This window comes from Erpetoichthys calabaricus, chromosome 4, assembly GCF_900747795.2.
Source record: "Erpetoichthys calabaricus chromosome 4, fErpCal1.3, whole genome shotgun sequence".
Taxonomy (NCBI): Eukaryota; Metazoa; Chordata; class Cladistia; order Polypteriformes; family Polypteridae; genus Erpetoichthys; species Erpetoichthys calabaricus.
The window spans coordinates 287,876,461-287,899,982 of NC_041397.2; the positions used below are offsets into that span (position 1 = coordinate 287,876,461).

General features: G+C 39.5%; 2 protein-coding genes across 3 annotated transcripts in view; both read right to left on the reverse strand.

Annotated features, from left to right (window-relative positions):
- Positions 1 to 8,106, reverse strand: part of LOC114650934 (glycogenin-1) — a 57,692-nt gene extending 49,586 nt beyond the window's left edge. The window contains exons 1-2 of one of the 2 annotated variants that reach the window (XM_028800879.2): positions 7,478 to 8,106; positions 2,415 to 2,556 (exon numbers count right to left, since the gene is read on the reverse strand). In XM_028800879.2, the coding sequence (XP_028656712.1) occupies positions 2,415 to 2,556; positions 7,478 to 7,484 (149 nt within the window). In that variant the 5' untranslated portion in view covers positions 7,485 to 8,106. The remainder of the gene's footprint in view (positions 1 to 2,414; positions 2,557 to 7,477) is intronic. The other variant, XM_028800878.2, reaches the window with a different exon arrangement.
- A 12,507-nt stretch (positions 8,107 to 20,613) lies between these two features.
- LOC114650935 (CD99 antigen-like) overlaps positions 20,614 to 23,522 on the reverse strand; it is a 101,985-nt gene continuing 99,076 nt past the window's right edge. The window contains exon 11 of the mRNA XM_051927285.1: positions 20,614 to 22,873. Coding sequence (XP_051783245.1) covers positions 22,839 to 22,873 — 35 coding nt within the window. The 3' untranslated portion in view covers positions 20,614 to 22,838. The remainder of the gene's footprint in view (positions 22,874 to 23,522) is intronic.

Sequence of the window (23,522 nt, forward strand, 5' to 3'; positions counted from 1 at the left end):
AATAAAGGCACCATGTCCAACACAGGACCCACTCGTGAAGACACCCACATTCTCACTAATATAATAACATTACCTAGTCCCGTCACTGCAAACATTCAACATGCTGTTTATTGCATACAGACATGCTGAAGGTATTTAGTAGTTCCCGAACATTAGAATACACTAAATACATGATCTAAGACACTTTGGCTGTATAATGTTTAATGGATGGGAAGGATGGACTGGCTTCCTGAATGGGATGGATGTACTCTTGCCTAGCCAGAAGGCCCATGTAGTGGAAGGAAAGGGAGAGACTATCAGGAATATGTAATCCTCTAAAGCACTAGATGGCAAACTCTTTTGGTTGTAGCGTACATGCCTGTACCCATGGGGCACTCTGGGTTTTGTAGTCCCATTGGACAGCCCTGTGGTGTGCTGTAGGTAGCATCAGAGGGACTTGACAAGAACAGGGATTGTCAATTTGAGGGGCGTCCGCCTAACCTGGAAATGCTACCTCCTTGCAATGTTGCAGCACTGTAAGAATTCCCATGTCTTGTATAAAGGGAGTGGTATGGAGACATCCCTACCTCTGCCCCACCAGATTCCCAGGATTAAAGGGGCAAAACATCAGGGAAGAGTGGCTCCTAACTAATGATTCTGCAGCCTCCCCACAGAGGTGCGTCAGGCAGTAATGCCTAGAAGGTAACAAATACCTGTGCTTCCATCTTAAGATCAGATGACGTTTAGAAAGATGTGAATGTCAGTACAATTTTAATCTCCATATGGCAGGCAAGTATCATTAAGCCTCCGCAGAAAAATTATCAGGCTTATAATATCCAAGAGGTAATTGATATTAGCAATGAGGAAAAGCAAAAGGAACTGTAAAACAATCTGTGAAATGCACAAAATGAATTATATTTGTTATTCACAGTTATTTTATTATAGTTTATTCCATGAGAAAATGAATCACAAATCAAACTAATAAGAATATATTTAGTTCCATTTTTATTTGGTAAACATGAAGCTCTCATTTTCCTGGAACAGCTGTTCAATATAATATTGCAAACTTTGATTTTCTGTGTGTTTACCAAATTTAATAAACATTACTTTTTCAATTTCTTGTCTTTAACAGTAGATGTTGTATTATGTTTAAATAACCTACATTTCATAAGCAGGTTTCCAGAACATTTTCATTCCAATGTGCAACATCTGCCATTTGTGCTTGTGAAGGTTAAAGAATGATGAAATGTATGTGCTGCAAAGAATATTTTATTTATTCTTCCTTTTTTTAATTCTATTAATTCTAAAAGAGAGCACTGGGGGTATGACACCCATCCCAATAATATCACATGTAAAGCAACAATGTTAATGCATTTAAATGTACACCTCTGGCACAAATGGACAGACCTGATCATCTCACTGCCACCTACAAGTCTGTTAATGACAGCAGCAGCTCTCTTACTGTCCAAGCCTGAAGATCTTATGCATTTTTGGGGTTTGGTTATTATTGTATTTATACATGTATTTTCCTTAAGCTTCTGTAACTAAGCATTTCACTAAAATGTGTGCTGTTTATACAACTGTATGTGACAAATACATTTTTTTTATTTTAGAGATCCTACACATAAAAGAAAACAATGTACCAGACTCCATAGAGAACATAACCCTAACAATGTAGCTGTAAATATAGTGCAATAGTCATATTAACACTTTCTCTATGATTTTTACATTATTACATATTTTATTAAAAAAAAACTGATTACACAAATTTCATTGACATATGCTAAGTTTACAATATTCCATCCATCCATTATCCAACCCGCTATATCCTGCTGGGTTTGCGGGAGCCAGTGCCAACCAGCACAGGGCACAAGGCAGGAAACAAACCCCGGGCAGGGCGCCAGCCCACCGCAGGGTGCACAAATATACACACACACACACACACACACACACACACACACACCAAGCGACACCTAACCTGCATGTCTTTGGACTGTGGGAGGAAACTGGAGTACCCGGTGGAAACCCATGCAGACTCGGGGAGAACATGCAAACTCCACACAGGGAGGACCCGGGTCTCCTAACTGCGAGGCAGCAGCGCTACCACTGCACCACCATGAAGCCCTACAATATTCCTACACTTAATAACACAAACAAAATTATAAGAAAAAACAAACACAAAAAACACATGAATTTGTTGTGAAAAGTTAGCAGTACATTTCAATTCATGTCTTTTATATAAAAGAAGCATGCTCATAAATAGATAAGTACCTGCAGGAGCACACATATTCTGTAACAACAACTGAAAACTGGACACATTACATTAACATTTAAGTGATGATTTAACTCATCTTTATATTATTTCAGTTGACAATTAAAGAGAAGACCTCAAAGGCAGGAGATGTGCTGATTAATGACTGACTAGTGCTTCTTACCTGATGCTGCTGGATACTTGTGGTGTTATTAAAATAACCAGCTGCCTGGATGTTCTGTGATGCCGAAGAGAATGACCAAGAACCAAGGCTCCCAACCCATACACATCACTGGTAGCCAGAGTCACAAACGCCTGGTCTGTTACTGTAAATACAAGCAACAAAAACTGACTAACCAAGAACAGTATATCATGCAAAGGTAAACTCTAAAATGTGAATGAAGTGTGTGATGATGAAGTCATATTAAGAATGTATGGAGTTTGACAAACAAGCCCACTGAGCTCGTTTGGTACGATCAGGAGTCTCCAACTCTGGTCATGGAGGGCTACAGTGGCTGCAGGTTTTCATTTTAACCCCTTTCTTAACTGGTGACCAGTTTTTCTGCTAATTAACATATTTTTGCCTTAATTTTAAATGACTTAAGACTCAAATCTTTTTTTCCTTAAATAGCAGTCAAACAATAATGAGATATAAAATGAGCCAACACATTACCAGCAAGCTGTTTCCATCATACAATATCTGAAAATAAAGAAAGATGAAGGTCTAGGTTGCACTCCAGGACTGAAGTTGGAGAACTCTGGATTAGATAATACCTGAGTTGTCCCAACATCTCATTCCAGGAATGATTTGAAAATCTGTGACTATTTCCTCTTCAACTTCATTACTCAGCAATTTATTCCAGATACCCACAACACTTTAACAAGTATTGGTATTGTATGAAGAAGTCAGGAGTGGCAGAGAAGTATGCAAGAGTTGTACAGGATATGTACGAGGGAAGTGTAACAGTGGTGAGGTCTGCGGTAGGAGTGACAGATGCATTCAAGGTGGAAGTGGGATTACATCAGGGATCGGCTCTGAGCCCTTTATTGTATGCAATGGTGATGGACAGGTTGACAGTCGAGATTAGACAGGAGTCCCCGGGGACTACGATGTTTGTTGATGACATTGTGATCTGTTGCAAGAGTAGGGAGCAGGTTGAGAAGACCCTGGAGAGGTGGAGATATGCTTTGGAGAGGAGAGGAATGAAGGTCAGTAGGAACAAGACAGAATACATGTGTGTAAAAGAGAGGGAGGTCAGTGGAATGGTGAGGATGCAAGGAGTAGAGTTGGCGAAGGTGGATGAGTTTAAATACTTGGGATCAACAGTACAGAGTAATGGGGATTGTGGAAGAGAGGTGAAAAAGAGAGTGCAGGCAGGGTGGAATGGATGGAGAAGAGTGTCAGGAGTAATTTGTGACAGACGGGTATCAGCAAGAGTGAAAGGGAAGGTCTGCTGGATGGTAGTGAGACCGGCTATGTTATATGGGTTGGACCAGAAAACAGGAGACAGAGCTGGAGGTAGTAGAGTTAAGGATGGTAAGATTTGCACTGGGTGTGACGAGGATGGATAGGATTAGAAATAAGTACATTAGAGGGTCAGCTCAAGTTGGACAGTTGGGAGACAAAGTCAGAGAGGTGAGATTGCGTTGGTTTGGACATGTGCAGAGGAGAGATGCTGAGTATATTGGGAGAAGGATGCTAAAGATAGAGCTGCCAGGCAAGAGGAAAAGAGGAAGGCCTAAGAGAAGGTTTATGGATGTGGTTAGAGAGGACATTCGGGAGATGGGTGTAACAGAATGAGATGCAGAGGACAGAGATGTATAGAAGAAGATGATCTGCTGTGGCAACCCCTAACAGGAGCAGTCGAAAGAAGAAGAAGACCCACAACACTTTAACAAGTGTTGTCTGCTTTTTCTTAAACACACCTCTATTTAATTCCACTGGCAGCCTTAAGTGTGTGATTCATTATTTAATGGAAATAATGCTGTTAAATTTGGAAGATCAGGTTTAGAACCATGAAGAAAACTCTATAGGCCAGATAAACAGCAAACTTCATTAGCCTGTCTAAATAGCAAAGGCCCTTTAGATCCACAATGCACTTGGTTGCTCTTTTCTGCAGAAGGTTATAAAATGCAGTCGAAAGCATGGTGAAATAGGATGCAAGGCCTTCAATAAGAGCCATAACACTGGCCAGGACTCTCTCGTAGACTGCCCAAATAACGCTACAGCCTATGTAGTCATCTCTGACTATTACTTGCAGGCTTCGACCTGCTTGGGCCCAAAATGAGGAACAGGCTTTAAAAGTTCAAAAAACTTATTAATAGTCCAAAAATGAACAAAAATGCCCCACAAGAGTAACCATATAGCTCTTGCCTGTTAAGAAAATACAAAATATCATTATAAAGGAAGAATATATAGAAAAAAAACAGAAAAAGGGGCAAAATAGAAGGCAAAAAGGATCTGCTAAAAAGATAGTCAAAAGTAAATAGGTTCCAAACTCAGAAATCTTATTACAGAAGCAAAACGTCCATAAGACAAGATGATCAAAAAGAAGACAATACTCTCAATTTGAGAACTCCAAGAAACTCATTGATCCACTACTGGGACTCACTCTCTGACCTCAATATAAAGGCAGCAGGAAGACCCAGGAGTGGGGACATCAGAGTGTCCCCACTTCCTGGAGTTCAACCCACAAAATACAAAGGAATGGCAGAGAATTTAAAGATATAGTACACAAATGACAAGTAGTAATCAAACCTGATAGAAATTACAAAAAGATATGACAAATAATAATTCAAAAACAAGAATAACACAGAAAAAAAAATGCTGGTTGTGATACAACAATAACATCCAGTGCTCCAAAGTCTTTTTTGTATTACAGTGACCGGAACTGTACATAGCACTCCAAATGCAGTGTCACTGTTACATTAGTCACAACATATTGTCCCTTCATTTATATTCAATAGTTTTTACATATAAAAGTTTACAAAGAATTATATGATTATCATGGACTACAAAAATAATCTTACTGTGTGCACATATTACATTTATTCGCTTACAGTTTCTGTCCATAGACTGAAAAATAAACGCTGTTTACTTCATTACTAAGATGTTGTACGGTGTTAGCCATTATGAATTTAATGAGAAGTCAAGCAAAATGACAGCTTTTATTGTCTAACTAAAAAGTTTACAATATGCAAGTTTTCGAGGCAACTCAGGCCTCTTCTTCAGGCAAGATGTAATACAGAAACTGGAGTTCCCTGTGTTTATATAGACACCGGGACAGATACAACATTGGAAAACCTTTAAATGAGACATCTTAAATGTAAAAAATTAATAGACCTCTTCAGGCTAAGATTCATTAAGCAAGCAAGGAGAACAATGTATAGGCAAGATCTGTGGTTGGACGGTTATCTTATCCACAGATCTTGCCTATACATTGTTCTCCTAATCAGAAGAATCAGATGTTCAAACTTCAGAATCAGATGTATATGGAAGTGCACTTTATAAAACGAAACTGTATTGAACCTACTATATGCCCTATGTCTGTATGTGTTTCACCTGCCTGTTTGCCCACTCATTAATGTGCATTACCTGCTGTACATTCAAATAAGCATTTTCAGATAATGTGAATACATTATACTGCACTCTGTTTCATGTGTAAAATTCTTATTTCTCTTTCTGTAAATGTGCATAGTTCTCTTGACTTTTATATCTAAAGTATGATTTATAAAAAAAATTCTTTAAATTGATCCATCTATCTTTACATATGCATGACCAGACCATCCATCCATCAATTCCTATTATACATAGATAGAACAGATAGCTAAATAGATAGAGGGTGCAGTAGTTAAGGTCCTGATGTTGTGGGTTCAAATCCTGCTGACACTGTGTGGCCATGAGCAAGTCACTTGACCCGCCTGAACTCCAGTAGGAAAACCAAAAGAAATTTAACCAATTGTATCATAAATATTGTAAGTTGCCTAGGATAAAGGCATCAGCCAAATACTGTGAGTAAATGTAAATAGACAGATTGAATCTTTATTAACCTTGAAGAAAATTGCAGGGTTACAGCTACAGACAAAAACGTCACAAATGTATATAAAACAAGAATTATCTATATTATGAGTAAATTAACAAAGAGTAGCTATCTACTAAGTGTAAAGTGTTTTAAATTGTACATACTTATCAGTGACAATACCACAGTGCAGGATGTCAGATATTGGCACAGTATATTAAACATAGCCTCATTGTCTATTAAGATGTCTGCCACACCAGCTCAGTACCATTCAGCACACAGGAAACAAGAGCACCTCTGCCAAGGACAGCCTCATAATGAATGCCTGATGGCTAAGGGTAGCAATGACCTCACATGGAGCTCCTTGAAGCAACGCAGTTGTCTCAGTCTATTACCGACACTGCATTTCTCTTTAGCCATAGCCTCATACAGGGAGAGAAAGTCAATGTCCAGGATAGTAAGGAATCTCCTGAGTGTCCTCTGTTCTAGCACTTTCGTCCAGTGAGTCCAGCCTGACTCCCATGATTTTTAGTCAGTTTGTTGTGTCTGTTGTGCATCAACTGCGCTAAGGCCATTTCACTAGCACACTACCGGATAGAAAGATACACTGGCCACTACAGACTGATATTAATGTGGCTGTGCATGAGATTTACTCAAAATAAATGTGTGAAGATACGCTGAATATATTGCATAGTGTGTCTCCAGTAAAATTATCACTGCTATATCTGTAAATAGGTACATTTTTTATTAAAAAAAAGTATGCTGAGTCTATCCAATCTATCTGTGCTTGTCATCTGTTAATATGACTATCTCTATCATGCCTATACGGTATATACTATACATATAGAATAGGACAGTTTGTTTAAAAAATATTATTTGATTATATTATCTTTCATATTGCCATATTATTATTATTATTACAGTTCTTAAAAAGATATACAAAAAAGACACACACACACAAGTATCTGTTGTTACATGGCATTTTTTTCCGCAACGTGTTTTATTGTACTTTAGCCTTCCAAAACTGTAGTGCACTGTACAAAATATAATTCATGAAAGTACTTGTATATATGTAAATGCCCCTCTGTGCTATCTATGTGATCTATCCGTCTCTCTGATCTACCTACGTGATCTAACTACTTAACCCCTTAGAACTAAATAAATAAAGGTGAACCCTGCCACTTTAGTGGCGCAACAGTTACCAAGCGATAAATAAACAGATGCCTACCTGGCATAATACACGCTAGGCAGATTCGGGCCTTCTTTTCAACGGTAAAAGATCCAGATGACGGTGCATTTAATCCTGCTCGAATACTGCCAGTCTCTCTCTCTCTCCCTCTCCCTCTCTCTCTCTCTCTCCCTCTGTCGAGCCGCAGAAGATGCCGGCTCTCTTCAAATCAGGCCCCTACAGTGAGATTACCAATATCTCAGAGGAGAGTTTTCTTTAATGTTATCACCCCGTTAGATCGAAACGAATATGTATAAACGCAGCAAACGTATTATTATTATTTTTATCTAATGCCACTTGTTGAGGACTGCATCGGACGGATTCCCAGGTGGGGTGATGGAGGTAGGAGGGTGGACGGAGGTGGAGGAGGAGGAGGTGTTGAGTGGATAAACGCAAGGTTAATCCAGCGGTGAGCGAGTCTGCAGCACGACTGACAATCGCTCACTCGCTCGCTCGCTAAATTGGCGCCACCGCAATCAGGCCTGGGTAGTCGCAATGGACACGCGCTCGGACGCGTCCTTGGGAGCTGCGCGCGTCCTTTACTTGTTTTGACGTCGCCGGCCGTGGGAGGGCAGGTAAACACTGTCATCGGCGGAGACTGACCACGCACGACTCCATTCGTCGCAGTGTCCAGCGTGACATCTGCCGGAGACTGAGAGGTACGACTCGAGTACTGTTACTGTACAGCACGAGCCAATTGCTAATTAATGTGATAGCGTAAGGCATTGTTGTGACAGTGATTTAAAACTCGGTCGGTTGCTACTGGAACTGCAATGTCCTCGTTTAACCCGGCAATGAGGATGCGCACCGACACGTATTTGGGAAATACCTCTGGCGGAGGACAGCATTTTCTCCTTGTTTTCTGTTAGTTAACGAATGAGCCAGCTATGCCTACCTGGCCACCACTCCAGGGTTGGTCATTACTTATTATTTGGCTGAACAAGACGACTTAAAACATTTGGTTAAATTCTTTAGTTTTAGCACGTACACATAGTTACACAGTATCAGTGGGAGGACTTGTGCCCGCAACGTCAGGGTTTGATGTCCAAAGTCTTAACCACTGCACCACACTGCAAGTTTAAACAAGGGAGAATATACGAACTACACAAGCAGTGCCTGGCCCGAGATTTCAGCCAACGATTCTGAAACCCTGAGGTAGTAACATCAACCCTATTGCCACCTACGATTATACTCAATGCTGCTATAATTAATCACCCAACCCGATATACAAAGTTATTGGATTTAACGGATATGAGTCCTTGCTGCTGCAGATTTTAAAAGGTCCAAGCCCACCCACAGTTTTCGCTGCCCAACCGTCAACCACAACAACATTTACTGTACTGTATTTCTGTAGCACATTTTCATACAAAGGATGTAGCTCAAAATGCTGTACATGTCAAAGAAAACAAATTCAGTTTAAATAAGAATAAAAAGTAAATAGTATACAAAATATAATAAATAATGCACACTTACATAAAGTAGATGCATAATTAAGAGAAATATAGAACTGTAAATCTTCTTCTTCTTTCGGCTGCACCCGTTAGGGGTTGCCACAGCGGATCATCTTCTTCCATATCTTTCTGTCCTCTGCATCTTGTTCTGTTACCCTCATCACCTGCATGTCCTCTCTCACCACATCTATGAACCTCCTCTTAGGCCTTCCTCTTTCCCTCTTCCCTGGCAGCTCTATCCTTAGCATCCTTCTCCCAATATACCCAGCATCTCCCCTCTGCACATGTCCAAACCAACGCAATCTCACCTCTCTGACTTTGTCTCCCAACTGTCCAACTTGAGCTGACCCTCTAATGTCCTCATTTCTAATCCTATCCATCTTCGTCACACCCAGTGCAAATCTTAGCATCTTTAACTCTTCTACCTCCAGTTCTGTCTCCTGCTTTCTGGTCAGTGCCACTGTCTCCAACCCATATAACATAGCTGGTCTCACTACCGTCCTGTAGACCTTCCCTTTCACTCTTGCTGATACCTGTCTGCCACAAATTATTCCTGACATTCTTCTCCACCCATTCCACCCAGCCTGCCCTCTCTTTTTCACCTCTCTTCCACAATCCCTATTACTCTGCATTGTTGCTCCCAAATATTCAAACTCATCCACCTTCGCCAACTCTACTCCCTGCATCCTCACCATTCCACTGATATCCCGCTCATTCACACACATGTATTCTGTCTTGTTCCTACTGACCTTCATTCCTCTCCTCTCTAGAGCATATCTCCACCTCTCCAGAGTCTCCTCAACCTGCTCCCTACTATCGCTACAGATCACAGTGTCATCAGCAAACATCATAGTCCACAGGGACTCCTGTCTAATCTTGTCTGTCAACCTGTCCATCACCATTGCAAATAAGAAAAGGGCTCAGAGCTGATCCCTGATGTAATCCCACCTCCAACTTGTAAGCATCCGTCACTCCTACCTGAGACCTCACCACTGTCACACTTCCCACGTACATGTCCTGTACAACTCTTACGTACTTCTCTGCCACTCCCGACTTCCTCATACAATACCACAGCTCCACTCAAGGCACCCTGTCATATGCTTTCTCCAGGTCCACAAAGACGCAATGCAACTCCTTCTGGCCTTCTCTAAACTTCTCTATCAACATCCTCAGAGCAAACATTGAATCTGTGGTGCTCTTTCTTGGCATGAAACCATACTGCTGCTCACTAATCATCACCTCATATCTTAACCATAGCTTCCACTACTCTTTCCCATAACTTCATGCTGTTGCTCATCAATTTTATTCCCCTGTATTTACTGCAGTCCTGCACATCCCCCTTATTCTTAAATATTGGCACCAGTACACTTCTTCTCCACTCCTCAGGCATCCTCTCACTTTCCAAGATTCAATTAAACAATCTGGTTAAAAACTCCACTGCCATTTCTCCTAAACACCTCCATGCTTCCATAGGTGTGTCATCTGGACCAATGGCCTTTGCATTTTTCATCCTCTTCATAGCTGTTCTTACCTCCTCCTTGCTAACTCATTGCATTTCCTGATTCGCTATCTCCACATCATCCAACCTCTTCTCTTCATTCATCAGCCTCTCAAAGTACTCTTTCCATCTGCTCAACACACTCTCCTCGCTTGTGAGTACGTTTCCATCTTTATTCTTTATCACCCTAACCTGCTGCACATCTTTCCCAGCTCGGTCCCACTGTCTAGCCAATCGGTACAGGTCCTTTTCTCCCTCTTTAGTGTCCAACATCTCATACAACTCATCATACACCTTTTCTTTAGCCTTCACCACCTCTCTCTTCACCTTGCGCTTTATATCCTTGTACTCTTGTCTACTTTCTGCATCTCTCTGTCTATCCCACTTCTTCTTTGCCATCCTCTTCCTCTGTATACTCTCCTGTATTTCCTCATTCCACCACCAGGTTTCCTTTTCCTCTTTCCTCTGTCCAGGTGTCACGCCAAGCACCCTTCTTGCTGTCACCCTTAGTACGTCTGCTGTAGTTTCCCAGCTGTCTGGTAACTCTTCACTGCCACCCAGTGCCTGTCTCACATCCTCCTTAAACTCAACCTTGCAGTCTTCCTTTTTCAACTTCCACCATTTGATCCTTGGCTCTGCCCTCACTCTCTTCCTCTTCTTGATCTCCAACGTCATCCTACAGACCACCATCCTATGCTGCTTAACTACACTTTCCCCTGCCACCACTTTGCAGTCTTCAATCTCCTTCAGATCGACTCCTCTGCATAGGATGTAATCTACTTGTGTGCATCTTCCTCCACTCTTGTACGTAACCCTATGTTCCTCCCTCTTCTTAAAATACGTATTCACCACAGCCATATCCATCCTTTTGGCAAAATCCATTATTCTCTGACCTTCTTCATTCCTCTCCTTGACACCATACCTACCCATCACCTCCTCATCTCCACTGTTCCCTTCATCAACATGTCCATTGAAATCCGCTACAATCACCACTTTCTGTTCTTTGGGTATACTGTTCGTCACTTCATCCAACTCACTCCAAAAATCTTCTTTCTCACCCATTGCACACCAAACTTACGGTGCATAAGCACTAACAACATTCATCATCACACCTCCAATTTCCAGCTTCATAATCATTACTCTGTCTGACACTGCTTTCACCCACAAAACACTCTTGACATACTGTTCCTTCAGAATAACTCCTACCCCATTTCTCCTCCCATCCACACCATGATAGAACAATTTGAATCCACCTCCGATCCACCTGGCCTTACTCCCCTTCCATTTAGTCTCTTGCACACACAATATATCAACCTTCCTTTTCTCCATCATATCTGCTAACTCTCTCCCCTTAACAGTCATACTGCCAACATTCAAAGTTCCTACCCTCAGTTCCACTCTCAGTTCCTCTCCTCCTGCTTCTGGACACGTGGCCCCCCTCTTCTTCTTCTTCGGCAAACAGTAGCCCAATTTCCGCCAGCACCCTGTTGACTAACAGTACTGGTGGTGGTCGTCGTTGTTAACCCGGGGCTCAACCGATCCGGTATGAAAATTTGTATTGTCTGCATATTGATTTGGCAAAATTTTACACCGGATGCCCTTCCTGACGTAGCCCTCCCCATTTATCTGGGCTTGGGACCGACACGAAGAAACACACTGGTTTGTGCATCCCCTGTGGCTGGGTTGAAATTTTCTCTGTATTTAATCCGCTAAAAAAGTTATTCCAGTATTTCAACTGTTACTTTTTTTTTTGTCATAATGCTACTTGTAACTGGTATCAAAGTACAAGTGGAATGATTCTCCTTGCCCTCTCCTTTTTATCCATAACAGATTATACGTTAATTATTACCTGATTTATATTATGGTAAAAGACGAGCGGATACAATTACCTTTTGGCATTCTTGCCCACACTGCCCCAGTAGCCTTACAGTTAAAGCTCTTGTTTCTTTTCCTTGCTTTACACTTGCTGCAGAATTTCGCTGTACTGCTCCCTGGTCTCCGTGTGTGTGTCTGTGTGTGTGTGTTGTGTGTGTGTGTGCAGACCCATTCACCAAAAATTGCTTAGAGAGGTCGAGTACAATATTCTCATGAGTGCATGGCGTACATGATAAATAGATGCATTTCAGATATTTTTACATGTCTTGTGCTTTGATGACCTGTTACGCCATAGTTACCTCTTTATTCTTCATTCTGGCACCCACATAACCAGCATCTTCTCAAAAGTCACCATTAAGGATATACGGTGCCACGCCCGCATCACTGCATAGTCAGAACAATTTTCATGCACAGCACATGTCTGATGTCTTTTTTGCTGTGCTACCCTTGCAACTAGTGCTGACGCATCAAGTATAAACCAGGCTTTCAATGATGGTCACAGCAGTCTGGCATCCTATAATCAGCTGTTTTTTAAAGCAACACCAAACTTAAGATCATTCATGAACAATTTGGTTTTAGTTTTTATCAGATTAATTAAGAGAATACTGCATGGACCAGTGATCCGAAACATCTAGCAATACACGGGGCTTTGTGAGTTCATAGTTTGGTTTTCTGGAATTAAAAGAAATGTAACATGTGCTCATTATCCATCGCCTTTCACATGTGACAGTAAAAACAATCTTGTAGGCCGTAAAGAGTGACAGGAACTGAACATACTTTAGTATCAGTATTTTATACTTTTGGTTTAAAGATTATTATCACTTACAAACTTGTGGATAGCGTAAAGCCACCAAAAGTATGTGCTTGTGTGTTTCTGGTTGTGTAATAACTTGTATGACGTGAAAATCCTTACCTTTTGAAAGATCTGCCTGTTAAATTTAATAGGTAAACTAAACTCATAAGATCTCCTTCAATTATTTGACAGCAGCTACCTTCACACAAAGGCTTCAAACCGTGTGTGACATAAGAACACACAGGTAGACATGGGAAGTGTGAACAAACTGTGAAGAAAACAGGGCATGCTATCAGAGCACTAGGAACTTATAACCTTCAACCAGCTAAAACACCAGGAATTTTACAAAAGCATTTAAAGCATTTAAAGCTGGTACCAAATGGTTTCCTTTAAGTAATGTTTTAGAAAAGATGTGGTATATATTTAATATATTAATATTTTATTACAGCAAATATGGTTGGGCTTTCTATCAGAAAATAGTCCCTTCACCTACAAACGTACAAACAAGAGAAATTAGGGTTGATTTGTGTGGTCCTCCTATCAATTTATGGATTTTATTCATAATAAAGCAAAAATGAGGCCTACTGTAGGTTCACAGCAAAGGTGCACCCTCTGTGGAGTCTGCATGTTCTCTCTGCGTCTACATTTGTTTCCTTCATGCACCCCATAGTTCAAACTCATGCAGGTTAGGACAAATGGCGTTGTTAAAATGACTTTAGTGAGAGTGTGTGTTCACCTGGCGATGGCCCTGTCCTAGGTAAAATGGATGGATCTCTTTATACACTTGCTCACAAAAATTAAGGGAACACGTAATCATCACACTGTAACACCAAGTCAGTGAAGCTTCAGGGATATCAGTCTGTCCAGTTCAGAAGCGTAATAGATTGTGAATCAACTTCACCTGCTTTGGTGCAAATGAAAGAGACAACAGGGCACCGGAGAGGCAAAAGCAAGACAACCCCCAAAAAAGGGAATGGGTTTGGCAGGAGGTGGCCACAGACAATTGCTCTCTCCTTATCCTTTTTGACTGATTCTTCTCTAGTTTGTGTTTTGCTAGTGTCCTTGTCACTACTGAAGGTTTGCTGCATCTCCCAGCACAGTCCGAAAAGCATGGAAGAGACAGGCCATTACAGGACAAGAACCGGACAGGGCCAGAAAAGGTCATCAGCCCAGCCACAGGACCGTATCTTCTCCTTTGTTGTGAGGAGGAACAGGAGAAGCACTGCCAGAGCCCTACAAAATGACCTCCAGCTGGCTACTGGTGTGAACGTTTCTTACCAAACTGCCAGAAACAGACTCCATAAAGGTGGCGTGAGGGCTTAACGTCTTCTTCACACAAGTTGGATCAGCTTGTGATTTCAATTTTGACTTTGGATTTTCTGTGTGATGTTGAATCCAGCTCTCAATGGGTTGATGATTTTGGTTTCAATTGACTGACGTTACATACAGTATTAATCAGTAAAAATTTTCCACTTGAGTATTTTGTTCAGCGACATCCGATGTGTGATATAAGAGTTCCCTTAACCAGTTTTACAAATCAGTGGGTCACTCATGTCTAATCAATCTAATTGTTTAATTGCCATTTTTTCCTCTTATTCAGCATTCAGAAAAGTGCTCAAGTATGATAAGTGCATTTTGAAGAAATTTAGAAATGTTTCTTATTTGTCATAGTTTTAAACACTTAAACTTTATTTTGCCATTTTTACTTCAGTTCTTACTTTTGTAGAATTTACTCCATTAATTGTATCCAAATCCTGACGATTAGTGGTGAGCAGTACAGGCACAGGTGATCATGTCACAGAATGTTAAAGCAGAGCCTCTACTTCAATGTTACATTCGTCTGCTAATTAGTAATAAAAGGCTTAACTCAGTGTCATTTGCACCCGTGTGTGTACTACTCATCTGTCATTTTCAGCATTTACCTCTAAATAAAGGAATAAATTCCACAGGAAAAGTTAACATTTAAAGATATGTAAAAAAGTGTACATTTCTGAATTTTGTTTCCATATAAATATACTAGTACATATTTCTGAATGTCAAGAAAGACTATTTAAAGAATTACATAATTTAGAATTCTGAATAAAAATCCACAGCCATAGTGGTACCTCAGAAACTGGACTTGGGACCCCCTGGTGTAAAGTGAAGTGAAGGGGAACACAAGTTACTGAGCTGGCTGCTGCTGACAGGAGTTTACTTAAAAAGCACAAAATGAGCAACTTCTGTCTTCAAGGTACATTACTATCGCATTCATTTGTACCAAAAGGAAATGTTTTCAGATTTGTGTATTTTTTTCCTCCTCATCCAGAAATGTTTACATCATTTTGATCCATATTGCATACCATGTCCTCTACTTTCATCTGCCTGTCCGCATAAAGCATTTCTGAGTAATGAAAAGACTGTTTACATAATTTATGATTTAGCAGTACAGCCAGCATAAGACGACTCCTAGTAGAAATTGTGGCTTATCTCATGTGGTGCAGTGTTTGGAATGTCATGGTGGTGGCTATTAAACAAAGAGCCAGCGATAAAAAGGGTTCAGTTCCAAAGTAAATCAATATGAGACCTTATACTGTGAATAATATCAAAAATGAAAAATAGCTAACCTTTAATGTCTTTCAGAACTGCAGCCATCCATCGGTCCTTTTTGATAACCATTCAGTCCATTTCATGATTATAGTTATGAAACCTTCTCGTACAACACAAATATTAATTCTTGTAACCTTTTATTATAGTAGATACTGTGGTGCACAGCAGTGAATGCTGCTTCTTCATAGCTTCAGAGTCCTGGGTTTGAATGCCAATCCAAACCACACCTGGATAGACTTTCTGTGTTATCCCACTTTTTGTATGGATTTTCCTTCAGGTCCTCTACTTTAATTCCTACATCTCAAATATGTGTATGTTAGGTTAACTTACACATCTGCATCAACCATGTACTGTATGTGTGAGTAATGTGTTTTGCAATGAACTGATGCCCCCCATCTAGGGTTGGTTCCTGTCTTGTTTCCAGCTGCACTCATGACCCTGGACTGGATTAAGCAGGTTCTACAATGAATGCCTAATGTTAAGTAGAGTGAAACGGTCTGCACTACTCTAAGCTATCTGTCCATCCAACCTGCTATTCTCATTACAAGGTCATGGTGAAGCCGAGTCAATCTACAGTCAGGCACAAGGCAGAATCTAATCTCTGCCCCATCATTTAAGCCGCTGTGGCACAGAGTCAGTTCATATTCATGTTTGTCCTGTCCTATTTTTGCTCTTTGCCATTCATAAACAAACATCATATGATCCCAGTAGGTGACACCTATTGAGATGTCTTGTGACGAGGGGTACAAATTCTACACTGATATGCACAGATTTTTGTTGTCCATGCTGCAGTTTCACAGAGCACCATGTCATTATAGGCTTTTTATAGGTTCCAGCATTTCTTCTATACACACACCCAGATATACAGTTAGGTCCATAAATATTTGGACAGAGACAACTTTTTTCTCATTTTGGTTCTGTACATTACCACAATGAATTTTAAATGAAACAACTCAGATGCAGTTGAAGTGTAGACTTTCAGCTTTAATTCAGTGGGGTGAACAAAATGATTGCATAAAAATGTGAGGCAACTAAAGCATTTTATTAACACAATCTCTTCATTTCAGGGGCTCAAAAGTAATTGGACAAATTAAATACCTGGAAATAAAATGTTCATTTCTAATACTTGGTTGAAAACCCTTTGCTGGCAATGACAGCCTGAAGTCTTGAACTCCTGGACATCACCAGATGCTGGTTTCCTCCTTTTTAATGCTCTGCCAGGCCTTTACTGCAGTGGCTTTCAGTTGCTGTTTGTTTGTGGGCCTTTCTGTCTGAAGTTTAGTCTTCAACAAGTGAAATGCATGGTCAGTTGGGTTAATATCAGGTGACTGACTTGGCCATTCAAGAATTTTCCACTTCTTTGCTTTAATAAACTCCTGGGTTGCTTTGGCTGTATGTTTTGGGTCATTGTCCATCTGTATCATGAAACACTGCCCAATCAATTTGACTGCATTTAGCTGGATTTGAGCAGACAGTATGTCTCTGAACACCTCAGAATTCATTCGGCTGCTTCTGTCCTGTGTCACATCATCAATAAACACTAGTGTCCCAGTGCCACTGGCAGCCATGCACGCCCAAGCCATCACACTGTCTCCACCATGTTTTACAGATGATGTGGTATGCTTTGGATAATGAGCTGTTCCACGCCTTCTCCATACTTTTTTCTTGCCATCATTCTGGTAGAGGTTGATCTTGTTGCTTATGAGTATCTTGCACCTTGCAGTGCACCCTCTGTATTTCCTTTCATGCAGTCTTCTCTTTAGATAGATAGATAGATAGATAGATACTTTATTAATCCCAATGGGAAATTCACATGGTAGACTTGATAACGATACGCCTACCCCCTGGAGAGTGTTGTTCACTTGGTTGGCTGTTGTGAAGGGGTTTCTCTTCACCATGGAAATGATTCTGCAATCATCCACCACTGTTGTCTTCTGTGGACGTCCAGGTCTTTTTGCGTTGTTGACTTCACCAGTGCTTGCTTTCTTTCTCAGGATGTACCAAACTGTAGATTTTGCCACTCGTAATGTTGTAGCAATTTCTCAGATGGGTTTTTTCTGTTTTCGCAGCTTAAGGAAGGCTACTTTTACCTGCATGGAGAGCTCCTTTGACCACATTTTGTCTGTTCACAGCAAAATCTTCCACATGCAAGCACCACACCTCAAATCAACTCCAGGCCTTGTATCTGTTTAATTGATAATGACATAACGACGGACTTGTCCACACCTGCCCATGAAATAGCCTTTGAGGCAATTGTCCAATTACTTTTGAGCCCCTGAAATGAAGGGATTGTGTTAAAAAAATGCTTTAGCTGCCTCATATTTTTATGTAATCGTTTTGTTCACCCCACTGAATTAAAGCTGAAAGTCTGCACTTCAACTGCATCTGAGTTGTTTCATTTAAAATTCATTGTGGTAATGTACAGAACCAAAATGAGAAAAAAGTTGTCTCTGTCCAAATATTTATGGACCTAACTGTATATACACATACATACATACATATATATATATATATATATATATATATATATATACACACACACATACACATACATACATACATATTATACACATATACAGTACTGTGTTTTAGGCAGGTGTGGAAAAAATGCTGTAAACAAAGAATGCTTTCAAAAATGGAAGTGTTAATCATTTATTTTCATCAATCAACAAAATGCAGTGAATGAACAAAAGAGAAATCTAAATCAAATCAATATTTGGTGTGAACACCCTTTGCCTTCAAAACAGCATCAATTCTTCGAGGTACACTTGCACACAGTTTTTGAAGGAACTCGGCTGGTAGGTTGTTCCAAACATCTTGGAGAACTAACCACAGATCTTCTGTGGATGTAGGCTTCCTCACATCATTCTGTCTCTTCATGTAATCCCAGACACACTCGATGTTGAGATCAGGGCTCTGTGTGGGCCATACCATCACTTCCAGGACTTCTTGTTCTTCTTTACGCTGAAGAAAGTTCTTAATGACTTTGGCTGTATGTTTGGAGTCGTTGTCCTGCTGCAGAATAAATTTGGGGCCAATCATATGCCTCCCTAATGGTATTGCATGATGAATAAGTATCTGCCTGTATTTCTCAGCATTGAGAACACCATTAACCCTGACCAAATCTCCAACTCCATTTGCAGAAATGCAGCCCCAAACGTTCAAGGAACCTCCACCATGCTTCACTGTTGCCTGCAGACACTCATTATTGTACCACTCTCCAGCCCTTCGACGAACAAACTGCCTTCTGCAGCCAAATATTTCAAATTTTGACTCATCAGTCCAGATCACCTGCTGCCATTTTTCTGCACCTCAGTTCCTATGTTTTTGTGCATACTTGAGTCGCTTGGCCTCATTTCCATGTCGGAGGTATGGCTTTTTGGCTGCAACTCTTCCATGAAGACCACTTCTGGCCAGACTTCTCCGGACAGTAGATGGGTGTACCTGGGTCCCACTGGTTTCTGCCAGTTCTGAGTTGATGGCACTGCTGGACATCTTCCGATTTTGAAGGGTAATAAGCTTGATGTGTCTTTCATCTGCTGCACTAAGTTTCCTTGGCTGACCACTGCGTCTACGATCCTCAACGTTGCCAGTTTCTTTGTGCTTCTTCAAAAGAGCTTGAACAGCACATCTTGAAACCCCAGTCTGCTTTGAAATCTTTGTCTGGGAGAGACCTTGCTGATGCAGTAGAACTACCTTGTATCTTGTTGCTGTGCTCAATCTTGCCATGACATGAAACTGTCTTCCACAACCTCACCTTGGTAGCAGAGTTTGGCTGTTCCTCACCCAGCTTTAAGCCTCCTACACAGCTGTTTCTGTTTCAGGTAATGACTGTGTTTCAACCTACGTGTGACATTGATGATCATTAGCACCTGTTTGGTAGAATTGGTTGATCAAACACCTGACTAGAATCCTACAAAATCCCTGACTTTGTGCAAGTGTACTTATAAGAATTGATGCTGGTTTGAAGGCAAAAGGTAGTAACACCAAATATTGATTTGATTTAGATTTTTCTTTTGTTCACTCGTTTTGCATTTTGTAAATTGATAACAATAAACAATCATTTATATTTCTGAAAGCATTCTTTGTTTACAGCATTTTTTCACACCTGCCTAAAACGTTTGCACAGTACTGTATATATAAAATATATATATAAAAAAATATATACTCTGGCCAAAATGATAATCTATAGTGATGGCAAAGAAAATTTTTCTGACAGAATTCCTGATACAATGGCTTGAATGGAGACCCAGGCAGAACTGCAGCAAACTTCAGAAAAATTTTCAACCGTTTGGAGGTGACATGCAAGTAATAATGTCATTGGATGGAGTACACATAACAATAAAGTTTACCTTGGATTAAGTAAGTAGCTTTGGTAGGTCTGCATTATGTAATTGTTTTTTTGGGGAGGAATTTTTATTTAAAATAAATACAAAGTTAACCCCCATATTGGGAAAATAAGTGGATCCTTTGATGACTTATGTTGAAAAGTATCTTTTTTTTCTAATATTTCGGGATGAAATGCTGGCACAAATGAGCTTCATCGGCTGAATGTCTTCTCTCATTTATCCAAGGTGTATTCTTAAGTTTACTAATTCTTGAAAATGGTGGAACTGGTTATCATTATGTTGTTGACATTTCAAATGTTCTTCATGCAATAAGCTGCATCAGAGAAGCTTCAAGTAGTTCATGAGATGCTGTAGTAAGATGAACGGTTGGATCCATCAAAAAAGAAAAAAAGACCACAAAGAGCAAAAAAGTACATCCAGAACTTGCTTATGCCAGACTGGAGTGTGCAAAGAGAAACATGGAACACTCAGTGGGATACATACAGTATTTGTGTGCTTAGGACAGTACGTGTCAATATTTTAATCTATACGGTGAACCCAAACCCTTTATTTATAATGAAACGGGAACAGCAATCAAAATGGAGTAAAGTTGGTTTATTTATTTTTTTAATTTACAAGAGATTAGCTCCAAGTAGGGGATTCATGTGCAAAACATCTTAGTAATAAAATCATGCTCAGAAAAGGGTTTAAGGAAGGGAAAAAAAAAAAATGTAACAGATCTTGCAGATAAACCAAAAGTCATCAATATTTACAGTTGATGAAATGGCCTCAAATCATCGCAAAAATACAAAAGGTGTAAAGTAATAAAACACAGATCAAAATTACTGAATAGAAACTGCCTTGATTTTCCTTAGAAATAGCGACATTTCTTCGTATTACAATGATCAAATACATAATACTATTTACGCTTAGAAATGCACTGCATCCAAAGTATTTCATAACTATTAAAAAAACGACAAAACTAACAAATGGAGATGCAATTAAATTCAGTTTCTGTTCCCCCATAAAGAAGAGCAAAAAAAAAAAAAAAAAAAAAAAAAAAAAAAAAGATTGAGGAGAAACTTAAAACTGAAAGAGACGTACAGAATTCCTGAAGACTGTAAAGTAGAAAAAACTTGTAGTACTGGACCTGAAGATTCTCCAGAACAACTTCAGGGTTTTACAAATGGAAAAGAAAATGCTCTGAATAATTAATTCAAATAAACATAACAGGTACAACCAACTGCAGTATAGTGTGCAATTAAAAATATACAGGCAAATTCTACATACTTCAGCCCAATTTAAAATGAAGGAAAAGAGAGTTACACTCACTACAGAACATTCAATATTTTAGTATATTTCTTAAATACTCTGTATGAGGGCTAAGTTTAAAAAACAATAAAAAAATGTTTTCGTTATCACAGAACGAACAAACAATTTTACTGTGGTATTATTTTCCTCTATCCAAAAACAAAATGCTGCTTTCTTATGGTAATGCAGGTCAGTCAGAGTAAAGCAACAAGAAATGATATACACTACTAAAGTTTCCTTCTGCTATCAAAATATATTTTAAGTTTTGGGTTGACATTACAAATATCATCAAAGGACATCCAATGTTGTCATTACTGTAATTATTTTGGAGTTTTACTTTATTGAAAAAACATTCTAAATGTCAGAAATGTATGCACCTTGAGCATGGCAAAGGTGCTACACAAATAAAATGTATTATTATTATTATTATGTTCCTGAAATGTACTGCATAAAGTGAAGCAATGTCAGCATAAGTTACTGTCAGTCTGAACAGTCACTGCTCAGTGAGATGACATCTATTCGCACCATCCTCAATATGTGCAAAAACTTCAAATCAAAGTCTTTAGAAAATCTTACTAATAAAACTTGGATGGGGCATTGGAAGTCAGCTTTAGATTTATCAGTTCCTTGGCAGAAATTGCAGCTGCAGTGCCAATATCAGATGGCTTAAAGCACATTAGTATTAAATACTATTCTACACTTTTTTGTGAGGAGTAAACTGCTTGATATCAACACATTTCTTACTAAATGTGCAAATGTATAAATCAGTGTGAAACAATGTCTTGTGCTGACCAAAAGGAAGACTAGAAAGGGTTCAACAGAATGATAAATGTAGTAAAAGGGTACAGCATGATGGCAGGATTAGAAGAAGTGTAAAGTAGGCAGCTCTGGATACTTGGGGCAAATAAGGAAGATGCCACAGACAGCTGAAGGGCTGTTCTGCAAGCAAACACTGTAATGGCTGTAAATCGTAACCACTGACCGAATTTAAAAAAGAAAAAATGAATTAAAAAGTTAAGAGATGTAAATGTGCTCTGTATTCTTTATCTTAGAGCCGAGTCCCATCTTCAGAACTCCATATTCCTATCCAGAACAATAGTGATTTAGACAATGAAAGGAACAGCAATAACATATCCTAAATACTACATTTCAAGACACACAAACATTGCAGGTAAATTAATTATTTGTGAATCTAGAACAAGCTTTCATTAACATTATTTTGTTTGGAATAGTAGTGGCACAAGTTAAATGTATGATCATTCAGTTAGCATGAGACGTAGGACATACAGTAACATCAGTACAGAACCGACATTTCAGTACGATTACAAAACAAAACATACTAAGTCAGAGCATCCAACTAAGACCAACAAGGTAGGCAATCTATTATAAAATTTTAAATGCTGAAAAATAGAAACATTGTTCCAGATGATCTACATGGTTGTTTTTCTTTTTTTTCCCATCTTTTAGGTTGGTGTGCAAGCAGAAAAGTTGTCATTCTTCTCCAAGTTACTCCTGGGAATTAAGCTGTATTGTGCTGAAGCAGGCTGCTGAAGACTGCAGGATAAAAACAAGAACAAATAAAAAAATCAGTTTTCTTACAAACACAAGGTAAGGTGTTGTGTATGGAGACTCATTCTGACTGAGGGCTTGTGACCATTTGTTTGCAGGTCTGTGTTAAACCCGATTAAAATCAGCATTTCTCAAATCTAGTGCTGAGAAATGTAATAAATTACAAAAACTCCAGATATACAATAAAAAAAATTAAACTTTCTTATCCAATCTAATTCAATCTTCTTCAAAAAAAGACTGTCACCGGTCATTGCCAATGCATTTTAAATAGGTCTTTAAGGGAGTAACAACACCAATAAAAACATTCACCCTCTTGAACATGAAATCACAGTGGATTACATTTGGCTTCATTTTGACACATATCAAAAGAAAAAAAGATTCATTCGTGTCAAAGTGAAAACAGACCTCCGCAAAGTGGTCTAAATTACAAATACAAAACATAAAATAACTGATGTCGTAAGTATTCAAGTCAATATTTAGTAGATGGCAGCCTACTCAGGTCTGTACAAGGCACTGCATTTGATTTACTGGATGAGAAACAGACTGACAAGGGCCTGCATGGACATTTTAAACCACTGCTCTGAATAGTTGTGTTTTGTCACTGCCTTACATTTGTCATTTTCTTTTAAAGTAA